This window comes from Ascidia mentula, chromosome 3 (genome assembly GCF_947561715.1).
Source record: "Ascidia mentula chromosome 3, kaAscMent1.1, whole genome shotgun sequence".
In the NCBI taxonomy this organism is placed as follows: domain Eukaryota; kingdom Metazoa; phylum Chordata; class Ascidiacea; order Phlebobranchia; family Ascidiidae; genus Ascidia; species Ascidia mentula.
In genome coordinates, this window is record NC_138568.1 from 5,357,230 (window position 1) to 5,383,329 (window position 26,100).

The 26,100-nt window shown below is 39.8% G+C and overlaps 3 protein-coding genes across 8 annotated transcripts in view; 1 reads left to right on the top strand and 2 right to left on the bottom strand.

The window, feature by feature from the left end:
- LOC145894245 (uncharacterized) overlaps nucleotides 1-17,612 on the bottom strand; it is a 48,488-nt gene extending 30,876 nt beyond the window's left edge. For 5 of the 6 annotated variants that reach the window (XM_082982771.1, XM_082982770.1, XM_082982769.1 and 2 more), the window contains exons 1-31: nucleotides 17,431-17,612; nucleotides 13,807-13,932; nucleotides 13,374-13,514; nucleotides 12,659-13,118; nucleotides 12,132-12,344; nucleotides 11,730-12,040; nucleotides 11,482-11,595; nucleotides 10,998-11,101; nucleotides 10,639-10,801; nucleotides 10,206-10,316; nucleotides 9,725-9,835; nucleotides 9,541-9,663; nucleotides 9,146-9,268; nucleotides 7,388-9,057; nucleotides 7,122-7,167; nucleotides 6,603-6,719; nucleotides 6,368-6,481; nucleotides 5,807-5,923; nucleotides 5,336-5,461; nucleotides 5,026-5,151; nucleotides 4,641-4,766; nucleotides 4,332-4,457; nucleotides 3,945-4,070; nucleotides 3,600-3,725; nucleotides 3,318-3,443; nucleotides 2,495-2,611; nucleotides 2,048-2,179; nucleotides 1,469-1,585; nucleotides 1,153-1,287; nucleotides 724-843; nucleotides 164-336 (exon numbers count right to left, since the gene is read on the bottom strand). In XM_082982771.1, the coding sequence (XP_082838897.1) occupies nucleotides 164-336; nucleotides 724-843; nucleotides 1,153-1,287; nucleotides 1,469-1,585; nucleotides 2,048-2,179; nucleotides 2,495-2,611; nucleotides 3,318-3,443; nucleotides 3,600-3,725; nucleotides 3,945-4,070; nucleotides 4,332-4,457; nucleotides 4,641-4,766; nucleotides 5,026-5,151; nucleotides 5,336-5,461; nucleotides 5,807-5,923; nucleotides 6,368-6,481; nucleotides 6,603-6,719; nucleotides 7,122-7,167; nucleotides 7,388-9,057; nucleotides 9,146-9,268; nucleotides 9,541-9,663; nucleotides 9,725-9,835; nucleotides 10,206-10,316; nucleotides 10,639-10,801; nucleotides 10,998-11,101; nucleotides 11,482-11,595; nucleotides 11,730-12,040; nucleotides 12,132-12,344; nucleotides 12,659-13,118; nucleotides 13,374-13,514; nucleotides 13,807-13,932; nucleotides 17,431-17,494 (5,904 nt within the window). In that variant the 5' untranslated portion in view covers nucleotides 17,495-17,612. The remainder of the gene's footprint in view (nucleotides 1-163; nucleotides 337-723; nucleotides 844-1,152; nucleotides 1,288-1,468; nucleotides 1,586-2,047; nucleotides 2,180-2,494; nucleotides 2,612-3,317; nucleotides 3,444-3,599; nucleotides 3,726-3,944; nucleotides 4,071-4,331; nucleotides 4,458-4,640; nucleotides 4,767-5,025; nucleotides 5,152-5,335; nucleotides 5,462-5,806; nucleotides 5,924-6,367; nucleotides 6,482-6,602; nucleotides 6,720-7,121; nucleotides 7,168-7,387; nucleotides 9,058-9,145; nucleotides 9,269-9,540; nucleotides 9,664-9,724; nucleotides 9,836-10,205; nucleotides 10,317-10,638; nucleotides 10,802-10,997; nucleotides 11,102-11,481; nucleotides 11,596-11,729; nucleotides 12,041-12,131; nucleotides 12,345-12,658; nucleotides 13,119-13,373; nucleotides 13,515-13,806; nucleotides 13,933-17,430) is intronic. The other variant, XM_082982768.1, reaches the window with a different exon arrangement.
- Nucleotides 17,613-21,124: 3,512 nt separating this feature from the next.
- LOC145894423 (dihydrofolate reductase-like) lies at nucleotides 21,125-23,468 on the top strand. Its single transcript, XM_082983011.1, has 5 exons — nucleotides 21,125-21,348; nucleotides 21,422-21,596; nucleotides 21,876-21,983; nucleotides 22,136-22,254; nucleotides 22,760-23,468. The coding sequence occupies exons 1-5, from the start codon at nucleotides 21,260-21,262 to the stop codon at nucleotides 22,836-22,838; spliced, it is 570 nt and encodes a 189-aa protein (XP_082839137.1). The 5' UTR covers nucleotides 21,125-21,259; the 3' UTR covers nucleotides 22,839-23,468.
- A 153-nt stretch (nucleotides 23,469-23,621) lies between these two features.
- LOC145895436 (uncharacterized) lies at nucleotides 23,622-26,100 on the bottom strand. The gene is made up of 4 exons (XM_082984243.1): nucleotides 25,865-26,100; nucleotides 25,245-25,338; nucleotides 23,677-24,120; nucleotides 23,622-23,634 (listed from the first exon to the last, which is right to left on the bottom strand). Exons 1-4 carry the CDS (start codon nucleotides 26,058-26,060, stop codon nucleotides 23,622-23,624), a joined length of 747 nt encoding a protein of 248 aa, XP_082840369.1. The 5' UTR covers nucleotides 26,061-26,100.

Sequence of the window (26,100 nt, forward strand, 5' to 3'; positions counted from 1 at the left end):
ACTGCCCTTCCAGACATAGTTTTAAAATTTAAACTATTGTGTTTGGTTCGCGATGTACAGCTTTTTACTACGTGGTATTAACATTTACGCGTGTTTAAGATGAAAGCGTTTAGTAGCGAAAAGGGGGATAACCCCATTCTGAAAACGCCCGACCACATCATACCTGCTCACACGTGTTCAAAGTGTTGGATGAACACTCGTTGATGTTTTGGCAAACCCTGTTGGAGCTAGGAGCTTTCTCGAAACCTTTGTTGCATCTACATTCCATGTTACCGGTTATGACGTCAACGTAACAAACTCCTTCGAAGCAGATGTTGAAGGAGCAGGAGGTGATCGCTTAAAAAAAGAAAATAAATAATTAATTAAAATATCTGAGCATTGCATTCAACGATAAAATTTTAATCTCGGTGATGTATTTATTCGACTATACCAGATACCCAACGATAATGAAACGACACAAGTTTTGAAACTTTGTGCTGCTGTGAATGTATAATGTTTTTATATATGTGCAAAAATAGCCATAATATTCATTGAGAGTTGCAGACAGGGTGTGCACTGATGAGACCATACCGGTCGAACCACTGTGTGTACACCCTGTCTGCAGCTCTCTATAATACTTTTATTCAGTAATACTTTATCCTCTGACCTAAGTTGAAAACCGCCCAACAGGATTTTCCACAAGCAAAGTTACAGGAACACGTTATAATCGATTTTCAAACTCACGTTGACATTGACCGCTTGAATCTAATTGAAACCCGGCGTCGCACCGACAGATCGCACTCGAACGCGTCGAAACGCATGTGTGGTCGCAGTTGTGAGTTCCGTACTTACATATGTCGAATGCTGAAATTACAAAGGCTTTTGGTTAATATTTCGCAAAATATATGAAACGTTGGTAATGTTATGAACCCAAGCTTTTACTCGAATAAGATTGAGTGCAAACAGCAAAAATTTCTGCAAATAAAGTTAACATATCTTTTCCATTACAGTTATTTCATTTCAGTTTTTCTCAACATAGAAATTTAAGTTAATTTCTTGTTAGGTTTTTCGTATGAAAAGCGAAAGGACGACATAAATATCGCAAAAAATCGTCTACAACATCTCCAAAAAAAGGGTTTTGCAAAACGATAATATTATGAAGTGTTCACTTACCACATGCTTCCGGAGGTCCGTCTATCACACCATACGAGTACCCGCAATCACAAGGACATTCGAATGAACCCGGTGTGTTCAGACAGGTGGAGTTTCCCGTACAATTGTGTGAACCAGAATCGCACTCGTTGATGTCTGACGAGATCGAAGAGAGGTTTAAATTTTCGCAAAGTGTCATAAAGCCGGTGTTTCAATGAGAAATGCTAAAATATTTTTAAAAACTTTTGAAAGACTTGAGGCCGGACCTGTTTTTGTCAAACATTTAACAAAGAAAACTGGTTCCACCACACGCATATATGCCGCGACCCCAACTCACCAACACAACTTCCTGTGGAGTTTTCAAAACCCGTGAGACATTCGCAGGTGGCGCTAAAGTTTCCGGGCGAACAGAATTCGTTTTCTCCACACGTCAATCTCTCACAATAGTCGATTGCTGCCGTACAACAATGGGTTACAAACACGGTAATTTGTGGTTCGTGTCAGAAAATTTTGTCTGCTAAACTTATCGATATGCTATGAAACTTTGTGTCGTCAACAATGAAGTGTTTTGCTTTAAGTTGCGGTAACTACAAAAGTAATTTGTAAAAGTAGAAACAAAAGTTCTTTAAACTGCCCGAAATCAACATATTTATTTACACATTCATTTTGTAACAATGGTGGTCGACCGTTTAAAAAAGTAAATACTAAACATGGCGCTTTATTTTCAAATCATAACTTCGCATTAAGTTGATTCGTGTTAAAATGTCCCACGTTGCGCAATGCACGTTACTTACGAGCTAATGCAACACAAAATGTTATGAGTTACAACATCGTGAGTTACAACAAGAGTAGTGCTGCAAAGACTGAGGTGACATTGGATATGAGCGAACTAGTGTCATGTCAGTCTCACACTCACCAATACATTCCCCGATAGCCAGTGGATGGGGTTCGAACCCTCGAACACAATCACACACGTAACCTCCATTCATATTTCTGCAGATTTGGTTCGATGCGCAAGTGAATGAGCCACTGGTACATTCGTCGATGTCTGTGAACAGGGTAACCGTATGTTTGCCTTTAAATGCCACGTATGATGTATGCATGCAATAAATTTAATGAGAACAGATTCTACATTTGGGAACTGGTAAAAGTATTAACGGGGACTGGCAGTTGGGTTATGTTTTAGGGCCACAGGCCTACATATAACATGACCTTATAATCGTTATGCTTAAATCGATTGAGCTGAAAAAAATTTGGCGTAATTCATTCGTTTATAAAGTTCTTACAAATTATCCATAAAATCCGATGAATTTCACGATTATAAAATAAGTACAGAAGAAAATGCTGTGAAATTACTACTCACCAACACATAATTCTCCCTGTTTCTCATAGAATGAGTCGCAAACGCAGTCGTACGATCCTACGTTGTTGAGACAAGCGGAGTTGTTCTGGCACGTGACAGTCAGACATTCGTTGTCATCTGTGCCATGTAAAAATGTGTATACAGCATGTCAGTTCAGCAAAACAATAAACAAAGAAGAAAAGACAGCATTGATAAACAAACGTATGCCGTAAGTTTACATTGTTTAACTTCTTCATAGCAAGCTGTGAACACTGTCCGTATTTTCTAAATCTCAACTCAACCAATGAAACCCCAAAGGTGGCTGACATGTTTTTTCCATGCCAGGTGGTGACGCAATCTAACCGATATGTGGAAAATATTTTCAATTAGTCATTTCTTTGTATTTGATCGAATTATGTAGAACAGTTCCGACCATTCTTCAGGCAGCTCTGTATGCGACACAATGTGCCCTATCGACATACTGCGAGGGTGTGTTGGTTTAAATCAGTCGTTCTTAACCTTAGTTATATCGACTACCATTTCAAAGTGAAGCAAAGCTGCCGCGAACCACCTGCATTGTATCAACCACAAAATTTTTGACACAAGCAAGTGTGGAAGAACATTTAAACTTATTTTCGTCGTTGATCACCAGACCTAATATGAATGATGATTTCTAAATAATTTCAACCAATTTATAGATTGGTTTTCCTGCACTAAACTCGCGTACCAGCGGTTGTCAACCAGCACTGGCTTATTTGATTGTGCGTTCATATCATGGTCAAGACTAAGGGCAAGTCGAACTCATTATAAGAGAAGCAATAATTTAAATCAGTCTGGTACTGACCGTCGCAAATCATGGAGGAGTTGAACGCGTATCCGGACACGCATTCACAAACATGACTTCCATTGGTATTCCGGCATTCCTCGTTTATCGAGCAAATGTTAGGGTTGGACGCACATTCGTCGATGTCTGCAATAAACAAATTCAACGGTTGAAAAAACTTTAAATATTTTAAACTTTAAACTTTCACGTTGCAGTATTTTACTGGTTTAAATTTTTGTGTTTCCAAATTTCAATCATAAAATGGCCACATTATTAACAACGAGGGGTTGATTAGATACTCACCAATACAAGTTCCAAGACTATTCTTAGTATATCCAGAAACACAATCACACGCAAACGAGCCTTCCGTGTTACTGCATACCTCGTTCACAATGCAAGTGTGCTCCCCGGTGCTACATTCGTTAATATCTGAAATAAAATGAATCTCAGTGAACAATTTTGCATGAGTCAAAGACAAAATTAGAGTTAAATTTACCGAAATAGCTTGTTGGCAACGCTATTAAGCATAATATTTGGTCAAACGTTTTTCTGGTTAATTTTCTTCAACAGAAAAGCTTTGAAATTTACCAAATTTGCCAAAAGCCACAAGTTTTGGTCATGCTATAGAAATACAAAATTAAATCTTACCGTCACAGATGTTGGTGGCGTTAAAGACATAACCAGTTGTACAGTTACAAACATAACTTCCATTGAGATTTCGGCATTCTTCATTTGTGGAGCAAATACTAGGGGTCATACTACATTCGTCGGTGTCTACAAACAAAAAACAAATTTTTTAAACTCAGGAATACGGCCAAAGTTTCCCACATAAATTTAAACATTACGGGCCGTGTTTTACAGTTGATGCATCTGGACAATCAATTATTGTGACGAAAATCAGCAACTTCTTATTTAAAAGCCTTTGCATTCATCTTATGCACTGCGGTATTTCATTGCTCCACCGATATAACTAGTAGATGTTTACGAGTACCATTTCAAAAGAAATATGTTGATAACCTGACTTCTGTAACTTACCAATACAAGTTCCTAGACTATCCTTTTGATATCCAGAATCACAATCACACACAAACGAGCCTTCCGTGTTTCTGCAAACTTCGTTCACAATACAAGTGTGCGCCCCGGTGTTACATTCGTTAATATCTGAAATAAAATGAATCTTAATGGATTGAAGACAAATGTTTAGCAACTAAACGGATAATATTTGGGACAGTTGGTAGATAAACTTTGGTAAGTTAATTCATGAACCCACATAAGCCCCCACATTTTGTAAATAGCAAACAATATTTGTAAGGTAAAAACGTAGGTTGTTAAATAAAATCTTACCGTCACAAATGTTGGTGGCGTTAAAGAAATAACCAGTTGTACAATTACAAACATAACTTCCATTGAGATTTCGGCATTCCTCATTTGTGGAGCAAATACTAGGGGTCATACTACATTCGTCGGTGTCTACAAACAAAAAACATTTTTTAAACTCAGGAATACGGCCAAATTTTCCCACATAAATTTAAACATTACGGGCCGTGTTTTACAGTTGATGCATCTGGACAATCAATTATTGTGACGAAAATCAGCAACTTCTTATTTAAAAGCCTTTGCATTCATCTTATGCACTGCGGTATTTCATTGTTCCACCGATATAACTAGTAGATGTTTACGAGTACCATTTCAAAAGAAATAAGTTGATAACCTGACTTCTGTAACTTACCAATACAAGTTCCTAGACTATCCTTTTGATATCCAGAATCACAATCACACACAAACGAGCCTTCCGTGTTTCTGCATACCTCGTTCACAATACAATTGTGCGCCCCGGTGTTACATTCGTTAATATCTGAAATAAAATGAATCTTAATGGATTGAAGACAAATGTTTAGCAACTAAACGGATAATATTTGGGACAGTTGGTAGATAAACTTTGGAAAGTAAATTCATGAATCCACATAAGCCCCCACATTTAGTAAATAGCAAACAATATTTGTAAGGTAAAAACGTGGGCTGTTTAAATTATATCTTACCGTCACAGATGTTGGTGTCGTTGAATACATAACCAGTTCTACAGTTACAAACATGACTTCCATTGAGATTTCGACATTCCTCATTTGTGGAGCAAACGCTGGGGGTCAGACTACATTCGTCGATGTCTACGAACAGGAATAAACGATTTAGCCAAACGTTTTAACACAAAATCAAATATTTGAGGACCACCGTATTCGTTAATATCTGCAAAATATTGTCAAAGTATACCAAGACCTCATTTCAAGAAGAAAATTTAAGAAAATATTTGTTACATACAGTGAGACCCACTAGGACATAACATTTGAAAACCCCATTCAAAGCATTTAGGAATTAAAATGAAATTCGTTAACATGTCGTTGGAAATTTCAAAACTTAAAACTTGCAAAAAAGTTACTGATGGAAAATACCGTCCATCGTTTGTAGGGAAATTTTAAAACCAAAAATTGCCGCTGCTTGATAAACGTTCTTACCGACACATTCTCCGTCCTTTCTTTCGTAATTCTCGTTGCAAACGCACGAGAAGGAACCGGCAGTGTTGTTGCACGATGAATTGGGCATGCAGTCAAACGTCAAACATTCGTCCATGTCTATAGATATAAAGGATGCATTCTTTAAATTACAGAACTGGCGACATTAAAAAATTAGCCGCTGTTATAACAAACTGCATTCTCTGCGTTTTCTTCAGCCACTACTGCAATAAATTTTGACAAGATTTTATGGAGTTTTCCACAATTATTATAAACTGAACGGTATTGGGTGAGTATGTATTTCCTAAAAGCAGCCTAGTTAGCTTTAAAACCAAATGGTCCGAGTGTGTCGTGATAAACGGTAAAAACAAAAAGGTTTGTTTAAAACAAAGAATTGGGAATCGACAATGTCGATTGTCGAACATCTACTCCTGGAAGACATTACAACGTTATTTGATAACGACGAGCATGATGTCGCAACACATCAACATTCTCTTTATAGTACCACCCATTCGAAGTTGTGATACGCGTTCGCCTCGTACACATACTACAAGTAATATTCACCTTGACAGGTGCTGTTTCGGACTTCGAAGCCAGGGAAACAATTGCATTCGGTTGATCCATTGTTCACCATGCATTGTCCAGATCCACAATCCACCGAATCACAGAGAGACACGTCTAACAAAAGAAAAACGATTTCTGTCTCTGCCCGTGACGTCATAACCATTATGGACGTGGACACGTAACACGTCATTCTGTTAATTTTCTCGGGCAACATGAAGCAGTTTCTGGTACTTACTCTGACACACCCCGTCCACGCGCGAAAGACCTTCAACACAGTCGCACATAAAGTTTCCGCCAGGTGTCGCTCTGCACTCTTCCTTTTCCGGACAAGGTTCTCCACATGGGGATGCAGCTGCGAAAAGATGGCAGTTAGCACCAAAACTACCAGTTGTACAGACAATGTAACAACAGATTTGTTTTTTAACCTGAAATCACTACAATAAGATTTTATATTTTAAAAAAACAGAAACTTTAAAAATTTTTGTAAGAAGTAGCTGAGTATTGTGCTACTTTTGCTACCAGGCATACTACAATTCAAATAAAACTGATCTTGTGGAAAAAATTAACGTAGATTATTTGTCCGACTTTTCGTCTGCCATGAAGCAAGATTTTATAAGTTTTTTTTTTCACCGCAATTTAAACGTATACCGCAAAACTAAGTAAGTTGCTAACTGTTCGCTATAACCAGGAATGGAATGATACATGGAAGGTTTTGGATAAAAAGAAAACGTTGCCAACATTAAGTATAACTCACCAATGCATTCACATGTGTCGTTGTCCAACACGAAGCCTTCATCGCACTGCAAAGCATAATGTGTGATGATCTTGAGGCCACAAAAAAGTCAAATCAAATTGTAAAAGTACACGAAAGGCCCAAGTGTCGCTTTTTAACCAACATAATATCAAATATAGAGCTATCGCTACACCACACCGTAAAAAAGCAAGTTTATGCTCAAAATTAATCGTAGAAAAATTGGCAGAAGTTTAATATCAATCACTCCGAAGGACTCAAAGACTTGCCTCCATTGAGAAGGGATATGGTGGTGGAGGTGTTATCATAGGAGGTGGCATACTAAAGATAATATCCTCAGGAGCTGGTGGTGGTGGCGGAATCAAAGGAGGTGGCGACATTTCCTGGACACTGTCTGGTGGTGGCGGTGGTGGTGGCATGAGAGGTGGTGGTGGCACGCTGTTGCTGTCACCCTCGGATGGTGGCGGTGGCGGAGGTGGCATGAGAGGTGGTGGAGGCACGCTGGTGCTGTCATCCTCTACTGGTGGCGGCGGAGGTGGCATGAGAGGTGGTGGTGGCACGCTGGTGCTGTCATCCTCTACTGGTGGCGGCGGAGGTGGCATGAGAGGTGGTGGTGGCACGCTGGTGCTGTCATCCTCTACTGGTGGTGGCGGAGGTGGCATGAGAGGCGGTGGTGGCACGCTGGTGCTGTCACCCTCTACTGGCGGTGGCGGTGGTGGCATGAGAGGTGGTGGTGGCACGCTGGTGCTGTCACCCTCTACTGGCGGTGGCGGTGGTGGCATGAAAGGCGGTGGTGGCACGCTGGTGCTGTCACCCTCTACTGGCGGTGGCGGTGGTGGCATGAGAGGCGGTGGTGGCACGCTGGTGGTGTCATCGTTTTCTACCGGTGGTGGAGGAGGTGGCATTAGAGGTGGTGGAGGTGACACATTACGATCCATGTCGAAGTCCGGAGGAGGGGGAGGTGGCATCAGAGGTGGAGGAGGAGAGTTGTTCTTTTTGACTTCGAAGTCTGGAGGAGGAGGTGGAGGAAGAAGCAGAGGTGGAGGAGGAGAAAATTTAACGTCGTCAAATTCAGAAGGTGGAGGCGGAGGTGGGAGGATGAGAGGAGGCGGGGGAGTAGCGTTACTATTGTCTGATTCTGGTGGTGGAGGAGGTGGTGGGAGCATTAGAGGTGGAGGAGCTGTGGTTGATGATCCATCTTCCGGCGGAGGGGGTGGTGGTGGGAGCATTAGTGGTGGAGGAGCTTTGGTTGATGATCCATCTTCTGGTGGTGGAGGAGGAGGTGGTAGCATTAGAGGTGGAGGAGCTTTGGTTGATGATCCATCTTCTGGTGGTGGAGGAGGTGGTGGGAGCATTAGAGGTGGAGGAGCTTTGGTTGATGATCCATCTTCTGGCGGAGGAGGTGGTGGTGGGAGCATTAGAGGTGGAGGAGCTTTTGATGATGATCCATCTTCAGGTGGTGGAGGAGGTGGTGGGAGCATTAGTGGTGGAGGAGCTTTTGATGATGATCCATCTTCCGGCGGAGGCGGTGGTGGTGGGAGCATTAAAGGTGGAGGAGCTTTTGATGATGATCCATCTTCTGGCGGAGGCGGTGGTGGTGGGAGCATTAAAGGTGGAGGAGCTTTTGATGATGATCCATCTTCTGGTGGTGGAGGAGGTGGTGGGAGCATTAGTGGTGGAGGACCTTTTGATGATGACCCATCTTCTCGTGGAGGCGGTGGTGGCGGCAGCATTAGAGGTGGAGGACCTTTTGATGATGACCCATCTTCTCGTGGAGGCGGTGGTGGCGGCAGCATTAGAGGTGGAGGACCTTTTGATGATGATCCATCTTCCGGTGGAGGCGGTGGTGGTGCTAGCATAGGAGGAGGACTGGTCCTAATGACCTCCGGAGTTGGGGGAGGTGGTGGCGGTAACATGGTTGGTGGCTGCAGACACGTTTCTGCACGAAACACAACGTTGGTATCTTCATTTTTGAAACCCCCCAAATACAGTGTAATTTTAGTGACTGCACCATTAAAATTACTTACTGTTGCAAAACATGACGCCGTCGCCGACGAATCCTCTACTGCATACACACGAAGATGTCCCATTGCATGTCACACAAGTGGCATTCGGGTGACATTCAGTATCACATGTGGGCTCACCAGTCGCTGGAATACAAAGGACCCGTAACAAATGACAACTTCACTGATTAAACTGAAACTGAAGTAATGTAGGACACGTGATCTCATGGCAGAATCGACAACAAAACCAGCAAAATTTAAGTTGGATATAAAACCTAAAGGAATGTGTTTTAAATAGACTCAACGAATCTATATTGCACCAACATGTCAAAGACAGATCAATTAACAACAAATATGCGATTTCTTATGGGATGAATGTTGGATAAGCAAAGGGTTGATTTTGAACAATATTCACTTACTGTTGCAAAACGTGATGCCGTCGCCGACGAGTCCTGCATTGCATACACATGAAGATGTCCCATTGCTGGCCAGACAGGTGGCATTCGGGTGACATTCAGTATCGCATGAGGGCACCCCAGTCGCTGTAGCACAAAGACACCGTAAGAACTTACATGACAATCGATATTACGTGCCACAACTTACGTGTCTCGCACACGACCCCGGTAAATCCTGGGGGGCATTCGCAGAACGGTGCTGTGGTGCCATTTTGAAAACACGTGGCGTTGTTCATGCAGGGATCGCAGGAACAAATGACTAAAATTGACAATTTCGTTAAAGTTTTGTCTTTTGTCAAGCAGGATAACCTTATGTGATTTTCATCAATTTGTTGCAGTTTAAGGTTGCGATTGCCACAATGCGAAAATCACAAACGTTGCCTATGTCCGCAACATGAAGGATATGTTTAAAATGTAAACCATTTGCGATAACTCTTTTCTAGTGCATTGGCACTCTGTGGGCAGACTGATTGTGAAAAAAAAAACTTAACTCGTTTTTTCGCTATTTCATCGTCAAGTGTTCGGCCAATAGACTAGAGAAGAGCAGACAAGTAACAAAAATCCGAAACAACTTACTTCATAATAGAAGTAAGATAAGTGCCCCAAACTTTTACACAAAACACACTTACCTATGTCGCATAGCTCCCCATACAACCCGTCTGGGCAAAAACAATAAGCAGAAGTCCTGACATCACTGTAACAATTCCAGAGACAGCTTGATTCGTCGCAGGTTATAAAACCTTCAAACAAAAATAGGTTTTAAGCGCCCGGGATTCATTCCCATCTTATTATCAAAAAACCACAACGATTAATTGTATTTGATCAGACACTGCCAGTGAAATATATTTCTCTTCAAATAAAGCCGAGTTTAACCTTAAAAATACTTGTTTCCATAAATATGGTCATGATCAAAAATCAATTTGCAACATTGTTAACTGTCGTTACGGAACCATCCCAACGCTACGAATTTTCCAAACTGAACATGCACCAGGTCACTATACTTCAAGGGGAAAAAAAATCCAAAACGTCGTTTTTCATAAAAAATTGTTGTGTGAAATTTACCACTGACGGAAGCCGAGAGATCGCTCAATGCTGTCTCCACAGCTGATGTAGGTGGAGTCCCCTGATAACCCACAACAGCACTTGCGACGACGCTTCCCCTGGACAACCGGACAGAGGCGATGCTTTGGGGTGGAATTCCAGCACCGTTGAGTAGCATCAGTAGCTGCGTTTAACATAGAACTTATCTTTGTCGGTGTAGAACGAGGTTTTTAAGCTGCGGTTCTCAAAAATGCCTAATTTTCGAGAAAATGCGTGTCCAGTCTTGGCCTGCAGCATTCGATTCAGAGTTTTTTTGGACAAAATGTTTGTAATAACGAGAACCTTTATACTAACAGTGATAATATATTTGTGATACTTACAACGTCTTTGACTTTGGCTATGAACGCTAAGGAAGCCGGACTTGATGCGTTGTCGTAGTCGTCCAAGTAAGTTTCGTTAAACGTGACGGTGACCACCACATATTCTGTAAGATGCATTAACAATATATGAGGAAACGATAATTCTTGATATTACATGAAAATTTTTGTTATTAATCAACGAATAAGAAATGATGGTGAAGGAATGTTTCATACTGGAGTCGGTATGAATTGTACAAATCTGTTTCAAAAACTGTTTTAATTTAATTTAAATAATATTTTTTATTAGCGATCTCATACCGACATATGGAGAAACAAAGATTGGCAACCTTTGTTTTGGATAATATAAAGTCCAAAATCAAACCACATGAACAATCGGACCATGAAGCAAACATATAACTGATGCAATGAAACAGCAATTACGAGCGTCCTCTAACGGCAAAACTTTACTGACAAATAACCGCTAAACGGCGCTGTTGTAACATACCGACTGAACAGTTCTTTCCAGCGAAACCCGAGGCACAATTGCAAGTGTAGTCGGCGACTCCGTCCACACAAGTCCCTCCGTTCACGCAAGGCATTACTGCACACTCGTCAATATCTGCGCAGAAAGTTTATGTTACTTTCGCCTGTTTCGCTTCAACATTATATTTTACACATATTTAAATGCGTTGCAGATTTAAAATAACCTATCTTACTATTACAGGTTCTTGATAACAGAGTAGCGTAAATTACCGGAGCAGTTGAATCCATTCCCGTCAAATCCGTCCACACAACGACAGCTGAAACTCGCAGGGAGGTTCGTACACAATGCGTTTGCGTCACAACCTCCATTGTTGACCGCGCACTCATCCACATCCATGCAATCAGTGCCGTTAAGGTTGTAGCCGTCAGGACAAGTACATGTGAACGACCCGAGCGCGTTACTGCAAGCTGCCAGTGGGTGGCAGAGGGAGGGGCCTCCGCCCATACCACATTCGTCGATGTCATCACAACCACCATTGCGTGTATTGAAGAAAAATCCAGTCTTACACCGGCATTCGTAGCTGATGAAAGCGAAGTCGAACAAATATTCAGTCAAAAACTTAATTAATTCGAATCCGAGGCATATGATTTTTAATATTTCTGTAGACTTACCCGAATTCGGTGTCAATGCAATCTGCGAATTCGTGACAGTTGTTCAAGGTCGAGTTAGAACATTCGTCAACAGCTGTGCAGTTGTCACAGGAGCAGTTAAATGAGCCTAAAGTGTTAATGCACGTGGCTGCGGCGATACAATTGTGGTTACCAGCGCATTCGTTGACGTCGAAACACCCCCCGAAGAAGGATCTTTGGAAGCCCTCCTTGCAACTGAAAGAGTAAACAAACAAGAATGTCAAGTTGTGTAAGCTTTAAAAGGCCTGCACATAACGGTTGTACACAAATATTAGGTGTTTGCTTTTTGTTAATTGCAGGATGCTGATGTGTTTAAGTAAAATGAAAGCACAATGGGTAAAGCGTTGCATTACATCCAACCATTTCGTCTGGGTCGCCTGTCTGCGAAAGTAGTTAAATTTCGTGTTTAGGGGAACTAACCCAACAAACCCTCAATAGTCCGTACTCTACAATAAGTGTAATAACGACCTTCCTAACTCTTTTTCACATGTTTATTTCACCCCCTGTACCTGCAAGTGTGTGAGCCCTGCAGGTTGAAACAGTCCTGCGTGACGACGTTGCAAACGCTCCTGGTCGTGTCAGCACATTCATCGACGTCAACACAACCCGTGACGCCGTCGCTGACGAAGCCGCTCGAACACTGACACGAGAACGAACCCGCGGTGTTGATGCAGTTTGCCGTCGAGTCGCAAACGGTACTTGCACATTCGTCGATATCCACACACATCCCTGCCGTTCCCTCATAACCGACACCGCAGTCGCAGATGTAACTGCCCACAGTGTTCCTGCACAACTGACCAGAAGGACACGGGCCAGACAGGCACTCGTCGACGTCATCGCATGATGTCACGCCGTCCCCCTGGTAACCGGGCAGACAACCGCACGTAAAGTTGCCGTCGGTGTTGACGCATTGACCGTTGCTGAATGAGCTCAAGCAGTTGGCGCTCCCGTCCGTGCATTCGTTGTTATCTTACCAATAAAACAGTCCAGACGTTTTTAGTGAAAACGGTGATACTGTACAGGGTTTAAGTTTTTTCAAACACTTTGAAGTGTCTTAAACTAAGCAACAGCATTTTTTTGTACTTTTACCGAGGTGATCTCAAACTTTAAACTAGCGGAGTAAAGTGTCAAAACCATTGCCATAAAACAACACCATACACAATTTTTAATAAGACAAAATCTCCAGCACGGTAACAAGTTAATTGATATGCACATTGCATTTACCAGTGCACGTTCTTCCAGGGTTGGCCGGGTTGGCGTCGGTAAATCCAGTCTTGCAGGTGCACGTGTAGGAACCGACATTGTTTTCACAAAGTGCAAACTGCGAACAGTTGCCTCGATCAATTCGCGCGCACTCGTCCAAATCTAACAAGAAAATAAGAATCTTCGACCCAAAAAACTTACTGCAGGCAATAAAGCAACACACTTCCAACCAACGCTGATTGGCAATTGCTTGCTTTTGCCCGAGCAGGCGTCTTAGCTATTGTTACGTCACAAAATCACATTCTTTATGTGAGAAGAAAAAAGTGCTCAAAAATTGCCGTTTCTCGCAATGTTTTTTTATGAATTTTTAGGGCCATGTTTTTTATATCACGCTTCTACTGATTTGTAACAAGCAACTCTGTGGGAATAGTTTACATGAAAGCATCAAGGTCACCTCCGACAGTTGCATTTATTCCCAGTTGCTGAGTAATGTTGCCCAAAATTTCTTGCAGTAGGGCCAGACATGATTCCGTCGTGCATCCAACAATAAGTTGTAGAGAGTTTGTAGATTGGCCATTTGCTGTGGAAACAAGTTTTAAATGTTTGCGTAATGAATAGAAGCAAGTGTTTTTAAGTACTTTCACTATGGATAGTTGGGAGGGATATCACCAGTGCCGAATTAACCATCAGACAAACAAGCCGCATGCTTAGGGACCAGTCTAATCGAATTCAAGAATAAAGAGGCCAACCGGTCCACAACGTCCTCATTTAATTCCTTCACAAACTTGACCTTGAAACCTAACCCCAATCAAGGATCATGTTTTCTTTCATAAGTTAAACTGACTTGGTGTGCCGCAAACGAATTGATTAGATTCATTGAGGCCACGAAAAGGTTTAAAAAATCCTCGGCATAGTTTCTGCGCCCGACATGGTAACCCAACTTCACGGTAGAGCTAAACGTGTGATAACATTTTCAAGCATAAATTACATTACCAACATATTTTGGATGTGATGAGGCATATTAATGCACCTGACAAGGAAACTGACTGGTATCAGTTGTGACGAAACAAAAGGATTGCCAGAATACACAGATACATCTGCTTTCACAACAGTTTGAGAGGTCGAGAATTTCGTTGTACCGTTTAAACTAATAGTTGCGACACTGGCATCCAAGCGTGTATTGTCACATGTCACACAATCAAAACAAGGTTATGGCAATGATAAAAATTTAGTCATATCTACGTATATAACCATAGTTGGAATTGCAGCTAACTCAGCATAATAATATAGACTCCAGTCAAGGAATCTTTCTGGGACAATAATATTTCCACACACGTTGTCCTTCAAAATATGACAAAAAATCACAAACGAGGAGGGAATGCCAACCCTATAACCCTTCAACCTTTTGAATGTTGCCTTATTGATACATATACCTCTTTGAATAGTTATTAGACTTTAGGTTTTTTTTCTGATCAGTATCACTAAAAAACTAACATATTAATGTAAATCACTCATTTATTAGTTACCAAATCGATGTTAATGGTGTAGATGTGGCGGTCAATCAAAACAAAAAAAATATTACGCATCAAATTAGGCGCTTTTGACTTCGTCAGTATGTAGATAAAAACATGACTGTATAAAAATTGTGAACATCACAACGTATTTGTCGAATTAATTTTATACTGTTCAGTGGTGGATTGAAAAAATGTAAGAACCCCAAACTTTTCCGCAACGATCACGAGACCAATTCTGACCAAAAATTCGCTTCGTTCCACCTGAGCGAGTTTCAACAACGCAAACAGGTTTTAAAATAGAAGGAAAGAGGGGTTAGGCTACCGGCCTTGCGTGACGAGGGATAAAGGTGGTTACCAGGGACCTTTCAGGCAACAGGGTTTGTCTACCTGGCGACTGTAGGAAAAAGCCTTTTGTGTGACATCAGCATGGAGCAAAAATTGCCATTGTGACATCACGTAAATTATTGCCGAACAATGAAAATGGCGGTCGGGGGCTTAATAGAATTCTCTGCTTCTCAGAGTTATAAAAATACGCCTTGGTCATTTGAACAAGTCTAATTTATTAATTACAAGTAACCAAATGTTATTATTGATCTAAGCACATATTTTATTTATTTTTCTTTACCTTTTCCAACTATTTTTGCAAACGGTTCGACTAAATAAAAATTGTTGTGTTTAAATTTAACTGATAAACAAGTGGTTTCCGACCTCATTGTACCCATGGCCCCCATTTATAAAATGATCACGCGTGTTGAACGCTACAAAAATGTACCCAAAGTTCTTGTGACAAACGAAGTCGTCCGTTTCTCCGAACAAACAAACGCTTGTGACGTAACAAATATAAACGATCAGAAAAAAGGAACAGGGGTATAAGACATGCATAAACCACACGTAAAATTTGGTCATTCACGGACCCCCTGGAACCACCCCAAGAACCCCATGGGGGCCCGCGACCCCCGGGTTAGGAATCACTGTTACAAACGGTCTAGATAACGGTCATTTTAGACTGCTTTTTTGAATGTAAGATGTTAATTATGAGTTGGGAAAGCCGCCTTCTGGGCCCAGTTTTGTTTCTACCTAGTAGTGAAAACTACCAAGACGTCTCCGGTAGTGAAAACTTTGAAAAAACTTCGCATTTTTAATATTTCGTGGCGATTTACTCACAATATTCAGCAAGCGTAAACAGGTTACGTCGCCAATTGGCGATTTACTAAATACAGCTGCAAGTTCTTATGGTAACATTAGATAGGCAAAAACCGACGTAACAAAGCATGACGCCAATTGGCGACGTGACACAATAGGCCACGTACTGGCACGCTTACGTATCTCGTGATCGCGCCTTAACATAGCCTTACAGCACACGAAAAAGTACGCATTGCGAAACACGCGTTTGACGTCAATGAAACGAAAAGCTAGATCATTGAGAATGTCAAAAGTGTAGGTTGAACACGTTTTTTTAACACGGCAAATAATTTGGCACTGCACAATTTGCAATTCATTCTACGTGATTCCTACAACGTCACGATGGCCGGGTTTTGGTTTCACGTGCTCACTGACCATTTAACCGTTTTATTCTTGTCGTTTTATCCGATTATAAAATTCCAAAAATCATGCTTTTTCAAGTTTTAACTGAATCAAATAGATGCGATTCTTAAGACCCATATAGGGTTACAGATTTACAATATAAAAAAACCTTGTGTCAAACGAATTTATTGTTAAGAATACATGTCTTGGAGGTGACCACCAGTAGCCCATTTGTTCGGCCAGTTTTTAGCATTTATTTTTCAGCATTTTATTATTGTTATTTTTGTTTTCCGTTTTATTTTAGAACTGAAGATGCTTATTTTGAGCGAAACATGTATTCTTAACAATAAATGCGTTTGACACAAGGGTATTTTATATTGTAATTCTGCAAACGTGAAGTTTCCACCTGTGTCACGCACAACAAGTGGCGTTAGAAAAGGTCGATTTCGGAATGAAATATTGAATGTTGTTACCATATAGGGTTAGACTTATGGAAACACAGTTGAAAAACAGAGTTTTTATTTAAACCGAAGTTATTAATCAAACAACTTTTGCTTTTAGGCTGAAACCATTCTTAATTAAATTGAATTTTGTAGCGGTTTCGTGGTGATGAGAGTTGGAAATCAACAAAAAATGACAAAATATTTGAAACATTTTTTCTGTGTCCAGCAAAGCATGATTATCGTGCATGCTTTTACATCTGGCTCCGACAGTACAGTACAAGTTTGACGTCTTCATTTTTATATTTAAGTGTATAATAAAGTTCTCGACGTATCACGAAGCCACGCAGTTCAATATTCTTGCATGTTCTAATGAGCGAATGTCGGTCACGTTTCAAAAATTATTGCTAACATATTCGTTTTGGGGATTTATAAGTTTCGATAAGCTTTTCGGATAGAAATCCTTCAATATTTCAAAAATCGTTTCTGGACGGCGTGTGTGTGTAACATATTCTTTATTACGGTTCAGCATAAAGCGCACTCGCTTATAAATTATCCAAGTAGCCGTTGATACAGGTACAGTAACTGTGGTGTACTTACCGGCTTGGCCGCTGAGAATCGCAACCAAACAAGTTGCGACAAAGAAAGTAAATTTCGTCCCCATATGAGCTTTATATATTTCGCATATTCCGTAAAGTCTACTTCCAAATTTGCTATCTTTAACAGGGACCGAATAATCTTGTACAGAGTCCCTCGTAATTTCTGAAACACCTTTCTCGCTGCGGGACTGAAGTAGACTAAAGAATTCCGTCAGGTCCAAACCCCGTATTCAGGCGAAATCGCTCGCGCGTATGGAAAACCGCCAGAGCGGAACACGTGAACAATGACGACGTTCGAAAACAGTGTGGAGAAAGCGCCATGGCGATTGTCCTTATTGTTGACATAGAACAGAAAAGCCAAACCTTCCGCAAACTCCGAACCAGAAATTTTGTCTTGACATATTTGTTTTATTTGCGATCATGGAATGACAAAGAACTGAATATACTCAACACGTGATCACACAACGGCTTATGACATCATAAACATGGTAACGAGGATAAAGGTCACAGCGAACACTGGGAAAAAAACGTCCGAACGAACTCTCATCGCTGCTCCCGTCGGTGTTGAGGTTGTGGGTGTGACATGTTGGTGATCTGAGCTGCTACCTGATGTCGAAACAATACAACTTGAGAAAAACTAGTTAACAGAATGCATTGAAAAATCCATTCTCCGGGAGGATATTACCTTAAACATGGGCCCCTGACCCTTTCGATTTAATAATCCCTCTATTTATTCTATATATTGATTGTACTTACGCGCATGAAGTATTTTGCACAAAATAAAAATGATTTGATTTAATCTGTGCCCTTAAGAGCTGTGAAAAATGAGGGACACGAAAACATTCTAAGTACAACACTGTCCATCAGTAAAAGCTCTCATGGACTTTAGCCTTACTATATACAATACGGTAAACAACATAACTGTGATAAGTTGGCTCTTACGTGTTTCTGGAGGTGTTGGGGTTAGACCTGGTAAAGGTATGGGAGGTAATTTGTAAAGGGCGTTGCACAAGTTATTTTCACAACACGTCATCTTGCACTCCCTGGTAAAGCAAAATCAAATTTGGGGCGGGTTTAAGAATGTGATTAAACTACAGCATGTTTTAACTACCATACCCTAAAATCCGGTTTGGAATAACTTTTTTCGCGACGATGTGTGTTAATTATAAAAAGGTTTTGCGTAAGTTTTTTTAGTTCAAAGTCCAAACGATGAAAAAGCAGGGAATGAGCTTGACCGATAAGTTCAAATAACACTAGAAATACTCGTGGTCTTCCTATTTTTAAACGTAGACATCAGTTATAATCCCAGCATCTTGCTATCAAATAGGGGATGGACTGGTTGACAATATGTGCATGCGCATGTATTCAGTAGCTTGGGATTTGTCATGCAAATCAAAAGCAGTTAAAAGAAATTAACATGCACTTGTGATAAAAGCGATTGAGCTACAAATTTAACGCGACAAACTGTGACGTCATAAAGCGACCGAAGCAGAGAACAAAGGTCGGAAGGAGGTGAAAATTCTATCGTTTCAGAAAAGCAGGTTTAAAGCTTTTTTGACAATATGGTAAAAAGGAATGTGCAATTGCGGAGGTTGTACTCACAACAATGTTAGACCTAGGCTGGTAGCCCCTGGAAACTGAGCTTCAACTGATTCGCAAGATTGGTCTTGGCAGGTGGTGTGGTTGACGCAAGTTCCGAGAGAGATGTTCACTGAAACACACGAAACACATTGGTAGTGAAATTTGACTGCAGTAACGTAGTTCAAAACTATGGCTGTGCTTGTTTACAGCTCAGACCAAGGTAGAACTCTTTAACGTTATGGTGTTTAGAAGTACTCAATACTGTCACTTGAAATTTGAAACTTGTATTCTGAAGCCGTTTTACAAGTCGCATATTTTGGAAACCGAATCTTATACTGTCGCTACGATTAAGATTCAAAGATTAAGAATGACAAAAATTGAAAGTTTCGAGACGGCCTAAAACTCAAGTAAACTTTATGACCGCCCACGAATTTTGGCAATGCTGGATTATTTACTATCATAGCTTCATATAAGTATCGGTCAAGGACCAGGGCTTTGCATTGACAGCATGAAAACATATATATTGTGTGCATTTATCGTAATGCGAAGTTGGTTCAAGATCACTAAACGAAATTTATCAAAGTTTTTTTGGTTTGTATGCAACCGGTGTATTGGTTGCTATTATTATATTATTATTCTGTTGCGGAAATTTTCAAGGTATGGTGTTAGCGCATATATCACTATTCAGACCAATCTACAGCGGTATGCCAAAAGATTTTATGGGCATTTGACAGAACCGCTTTCAGAATTTCACCTTTCGCGACTCCATGAACATGTGCTGCAATATCCACTTTCGCACAATAGGGGAAATCCGATTTACACACGACTTGGGAAATATTTCTAACGTTTCCAAACGGAGCCCTCATAATCGAACCATGGTGACAGAAAATAGAAAATCCTGATGGAGTGAGGCACAGAGCAACAAAAAGAGTTAGTCCAAGAAATTTCAAACCAGGGCAATTTAAATTCATTTTAAACAGATACATCCTGAGCACAACACCCTGCAAAAAGAATTTTATTATTTTTGTATGTGTTATCAGTTCCCTATGGTAAATATTTCACTGAACACTAACATTGCAAGTCCCACTTAAGCTACAGTCTTTTCCTGATAAATTTATGTCAATTGTAAGACGTAAAAACAAAACACACGAGGAGGTCACGAGTTGTACAAATATTTGTGATGAGCGAATAATTCGTGTCCTAATCCGACACGCAAGAAACACAGACAACAAAAATCTTATGCAACTGACAACAAACCGACCAAAACAAAACTCACGATTTAAACTCAAAAGAGCTTTTGGCATCGATTAATCATTTCTTGCGTTATGTAAATGATCCACAGATTTTATTGAATTGTTACTTGTTGTCATTAAATTTGATTTTTTAATAACCTACGATTTAAATGCGCAGTGGTAAAAATGGTTTATTAGAAAACATGGCATTCGTTTTTCTGTTATCTCTTTTTCCTCTAATTTCTATGTTTGGCATAATATGCCGCCTACCACAGTATAGCGCCTCGAGCGTTGCAGTATGACGAAACAAAGCACATCGGGAAATTCCCATAAGTTGTGTTGCAGTTGTAAAACTGGTCAAATGTTGGCGCGAACACTCAAAAGAGAACTGTTTTGCAAAGTCAGTTGCTTGCAAAGTTATTCTTTAGTGTGCCCACTGCATTTGTCATTAACACGAAACGAAGGAAAATTCCACATTATTAAGCTGATTGCGAAATTGGACTCGCAAAACCAACTGATTTCGTTAGAAAAAAATGACATTAAAATATACAATTCTGCTGGTGGAACGAAAGGTGGCCAGAAAGCAAATCGATCAAAGTCCCTTGTAAGAATAGTTCATGAACCAACAAAAGTAACTGTGACAGCTGATGATTGCCGGAACGTACTGGACAATCAACGTCTTGCATTGGCTAGGCTTCACAAAGCTGTTGATCTACACGTAAAAGGTGAAGAAAGTGTGTTCAGAAAAATGGAAGAGGAGAACAGATTGAAAAATATCGAAATTAGGGCGGAAAAAGCTCGGGTTGCAGAGGAGAAAAAAGAGCGAGTGGAAAGATTAAAACAACTGTTGAATGAAGAAGACACTTTGAAATATTAGTTTCTTTGAATATTTTAATGTTCACTTTTTGTATCAGTGTACAAAAGTCATAGCCTTTTTAATCTTCTTTGCAATGTTTTGGGACTTTTTTCCCAATAGCTGGATATGCCCATAAGTTTATGTAATACTTGTTGTGCAACATGAAAAAGGACATTAAAATTCATTCTCTTGCAGCATGTTGCAATAATTGGGGAATTGGAGTCAATGGCGGGTTGCCATGGAGACTAAGGTATGTATTGGATGTTAAGCACAATTTACAAACCTGTCACAAATTCATAGCATTTTGGTTTGACTTTTTGCAGAAAAGAAATGAACTGGTTTACAAGGGCTTCCACTGGGTCACCACCTGAAGGTAAACAGAACGTTGTTGTAATGGGTAGGAGAAATTGGGAATGCACTCCCAGTTTGTTCAAACCATTGAAAAATCGCATCAATATTGTGATGAGTCGTTCTCTCCCCCATGACACCAAAGGACCAGTAAGATTTTCGTTTTTTGATATTATCTGATTTAAGTTAGCTGATTTTGATTTGTTTCCTTGCAGAACATCATGTTATTTTTTAAAAAAGTTTGTTGTGGTATAACAACTACTCTGTTGTAATCGCAAATATTTGCTTTGGTTCTTGTACTTTTCAGTAATGAATACATACATTGACTTGATTGTCAAAAGCAGGAATTTGCTTTATAATATTTATATTCCTGCAAGTTTGTCCTTTTGTGTTTTGCACACATGCAGTCATATACTTTAAACTTATCAGGATGCCATTGTGCGTTCACTTGATGAACTCATCACGCTTTTGACCAGCGATGAATGGAGGGAAAAAATTCATGAAATTTTTAACATTGGTGGCCATGATATTTACAAGGTAATTTCATAAATCATGTGCGATAAAATGGTTTGAACATTCAATATTTTCATTCCGAAATTGACCTTTTCTAACGCCACTTGTTATGCGTGACACAGGTTATTTTATATTGTAATTCTGCAAAATGGTTTGAGGTTATTTTATTCCCACAGTTAATTCAAGATTCTCCGTACTGTGGAAAAGTATATTTGACAAGGGTTATGGCTGATATTCAGTGTGACACATTTTTCCCAAAACTGGATGAAACGTTTAAAATGCTTTCCACAGAACAGTGAGTACTGGCATGTTTTATCTGATTTAAAGTTGCAATAACAAATTAAAACTGTAGTGTATGGTAAATAATTGTAGGATAACCATTTTGAACTTAGCAAAGCTACATGCCTAAAAAATACTGCAACAGTTTCAATCAATAAATTCCTGCCAAAGACAATTTTTAGTCATCTACTATTTGAAAATCTACCACCTCAAATCTTTCCTTTGTTGCAAACATACATTTGGTACAAATTCAAAACATTTTTTACCACAGTATAAACCATTATATAGCACAGTATGAGCCTTAACACTGTACAACATTTTGTAACAAATATGTTCACTTATGATATAATTTCTATCACAACTTAGCTTGAACATGAAATGTGTTTGGCCTGACTGTCTCTATTTTGGTTTTAATTTTTTTGAAGTGGTCGATCAACTCATATGCCCACAGGCACAAACACGTCATAAGTTTAACATTATGTAGCTGAGAATATTTGTGGCACTGTTTATTTTTCTTTCAGATTTTCCCAAGTCCCCCAGGGGGTGCAAGAAGAAAATGGTTTCAAATGGAAGGTTGAAGTTTATGAAAAAGTTGTCTGAAAATGTATGATTTATAATTGAACTATAATTTGTGATCAATGACTGAATTATACCACTGCGGATACTACCTAAATGTGCAATTTTTTTTGCATAAATTCTAAAAAATTTCCCAGAAGAAAATATACTCTTTGTGGAGAATTTCATCGTACAGCAATTTTGTTACTGTTTGTCCTACCAAAAGCTCAATATGGAAATATTATGCAAATTTTATGAATGTAATGGAGTTATTTTTTTTTATACCTTAGTGCAGGGTTTCACAAACTTTTTTGGCCGCGGACCTCATTTTGTTAACCTGTTTTTTCTCAAACCCTGTCTTACGTCACACCATTTTGCAACCTAATTAAGGTTGAAAATACTACAAATAATATCAGCAATAACGAATATCAAAATAGCGGTAACAACATGATACAACGATAGAGTAAGAACCATTCAAAAGTATGGTTCGTAATTGAGTAATTGTACAATGTACGTATTGAATTACTGATTTCAGTTATGAATTACTGCACTGATTATTGCTTATACGCACTGTATTAAATGTACTAATTGTTTTTTTGAGGTATCATGACGGACCCCTAGGGAACCCCTGCCTTAGTGTAATTTAAATATACACGGCTCGGTTGTTTTATCATATCTAACACAGCTGCTTTCGTTTTTCTTGTTAATAAACTGCTGTGGTTTGACTTATTTTGTTGTAAAATTTATTATTGCATACTTTTGAAACTGCACAAATGATGCTGACATAAATAGGTACCGAACAACAATGAAGACACAATCGAGGTTTGTTTACAAACAATGCCTAAAAGAATAAAGAAGAAAACAAAGTGTACAAAAAACAGACGGGAATAGGTTTGAAGAAGAATTGCCGGTTTTAGTTGTGCTTGTGATAACGTTGTTTTGCGATGTCCCTAAGGTAAATGAAGCAATGTGAAGGCTTGAACTATTCATGTCCACGCTTCGAGTTGTGCGAGCTAAAAGCATTGAAGTAATTGTTGGGCTTGGTTTTACTGTAGAACTTATGACTGCAGAAGCTACATCTGTGGCAGAGGTGGACTGTGCGCCAGTCACTGTCGATACGCCTGCGGTGGTAGGTTCTGCTGAGTTATCAACAAACTCATCAGTGGTCTCTTGTGCAGAAATTGTAGTTTGGGATGACATGTTGGTGGTGGGGGGTGTAGATGGTTGAATTGGGACCCCAGTCTCCCTGCTTGCAATTATCGCTTCCACAGTTTGCAGATTACATCCGTCCGTATGACAGCAAGTGACGTTGTATGTGTTATCCAATCTGCAATTTGACATCAAACCATATATTCATGGGCTCATCAAGGTGAGGGGGGGGGGGGGTGTTCGGACCTCCCCTCCCTTTTGTGGAATAATTTTGTATGTTTTTATAGCTAAACAAACGCAACTGTAATTTTTTGTCCCAGTGAAAACCGGAAAGAAACGTTAACCTAAAAACCGCATCGCGCTTGCACTAGCTATTGTTCCCAAACAAGGAGCATTGTTACGAAACACTTGGCATTGTTACCAAACAAGTTGCATTGTTGCGAAACAATGGTCATTTTTCGTCAAGAACGAAAAAAATATTTTTTTAGTGGCGACGATGTTGCAATGGTTGCAACGGTTTTCTTGTGTGCAAAGTCAATTAGTTTAGTTGTTGAACACGTTGCCAATATTGCGCATGTTGAAAAAAAACTGTTAGCGCAAGCGATTGCGATTAGACCACCGCATGCACATAGTTTTTATTTGTATGTTTTCTTGATAACGTAAGCCCACATTTAATTCCTTTTGGGTAACACATATACTTAAGCCTTTCTTTCAAAGTCGTGGTAATAAAACTACGGCGCAAGCACTGCCGCAAAAACTCGCATCGAGTGTTCCACAGCGTTACTCAAATGCGTAATCCAGGAAGCCACCATTTATGTGACGATTCGCGCCAACGCGGGCGTTCGTATTTTGCAATGCTCGACCACAATTAACCTTAGTTTACAGCGGAAAATCGGGGAAATCCCCAAAAAATTCGCCCCCCCCCTTAAAAAAATCCTGGATACGCCCACTTATTATCTCGACGTTTTTGTTAAAAAGTGTTTCTGCACTACTTAACATTGGGTGTAATGAAGGCAATTGAAACTTTAAAATCATATATTGTGTTTACTGCAAGGAACTGAAGATGCCCATGGGGCGAAATATATATTCGTGATTATAAGCCAGGCTGATCCTGTAGTAAAAATCTCCTGCTTTTTTAGTATTATTACAGCTAGTTCAACATGAGCAAAAACTGTTAAACTCTTGTCGGTATTAAAATATAACAAGAAGGTGGTTTCATGAGTTATAAATCTTATTGGTGCCCCATCATACCGACTACATTGGATTGGATAAACATGTTTAGCATTTTAATGACCAACTTACATGATTTCTGAACCAACGCCCCCGACGCGAAGTGCTGATGAACTGATGTTTTGGCACGTTTCTATGGAAACGCATTGTCCGTGCACAACGTAACCTGAAAAAGTGATCATGCGTTTTGAGGTTGCCTCGTTTTTTATCGTTTGTAAACAACTTGCATGATTTACCATGGCGAATTACACAACATTTCACACAGTAAAATCATCTTTTAAGGAGTTACAGAGTTTCATATTTTTGTTAATTTTCGGTGAAGCTAAAGGCTAAGCCTGCTTTATGCTATATTGTATGAGTAAACAGAAACACATTTTAAATAATATTGATATATTGCTTGTGCAATGTTTGTAAACGCTCCAGGGAACAAATCTTGTACAAACATTAGAACAACAAGCAATAGGCTATGTCATAATAGTATTAAAAATGCATATCCGTTTACTATGCACTATAGTCTATTCGAACGACACAATTGTCTCTCAAAGTAAACGTTTGTGTTGTTGTTCAAATTTTTGGTTTTTGAATTCAAAAATAAAATTTAGCAAAGGACCTTTGAAGCTTAACGCCGCATTCTAACGAGTTTAAGGCTCTCAAGCCAGTGTTCAAATGTTTAAAGCACAGTAATTTGTTACCTCCCAGGTCTCCGATATGTTTTTCCGTTCGCAGACAAGCTGTTTGACCTTTTTTAGACGGAGGACAAGAACCCAGTTTGAAGTCGTCATTTACAAAAAGTCCATGCACAATTTTTTGCTGTTGGTAACACATAAGCGCGCTCGTCGCGCACATCAGCTCCACGCAAATTACCAATATAGTTGTAATACTTTTCATTGTAATTTTTTTAACTTCAACCAACTACAGCACACGTCCA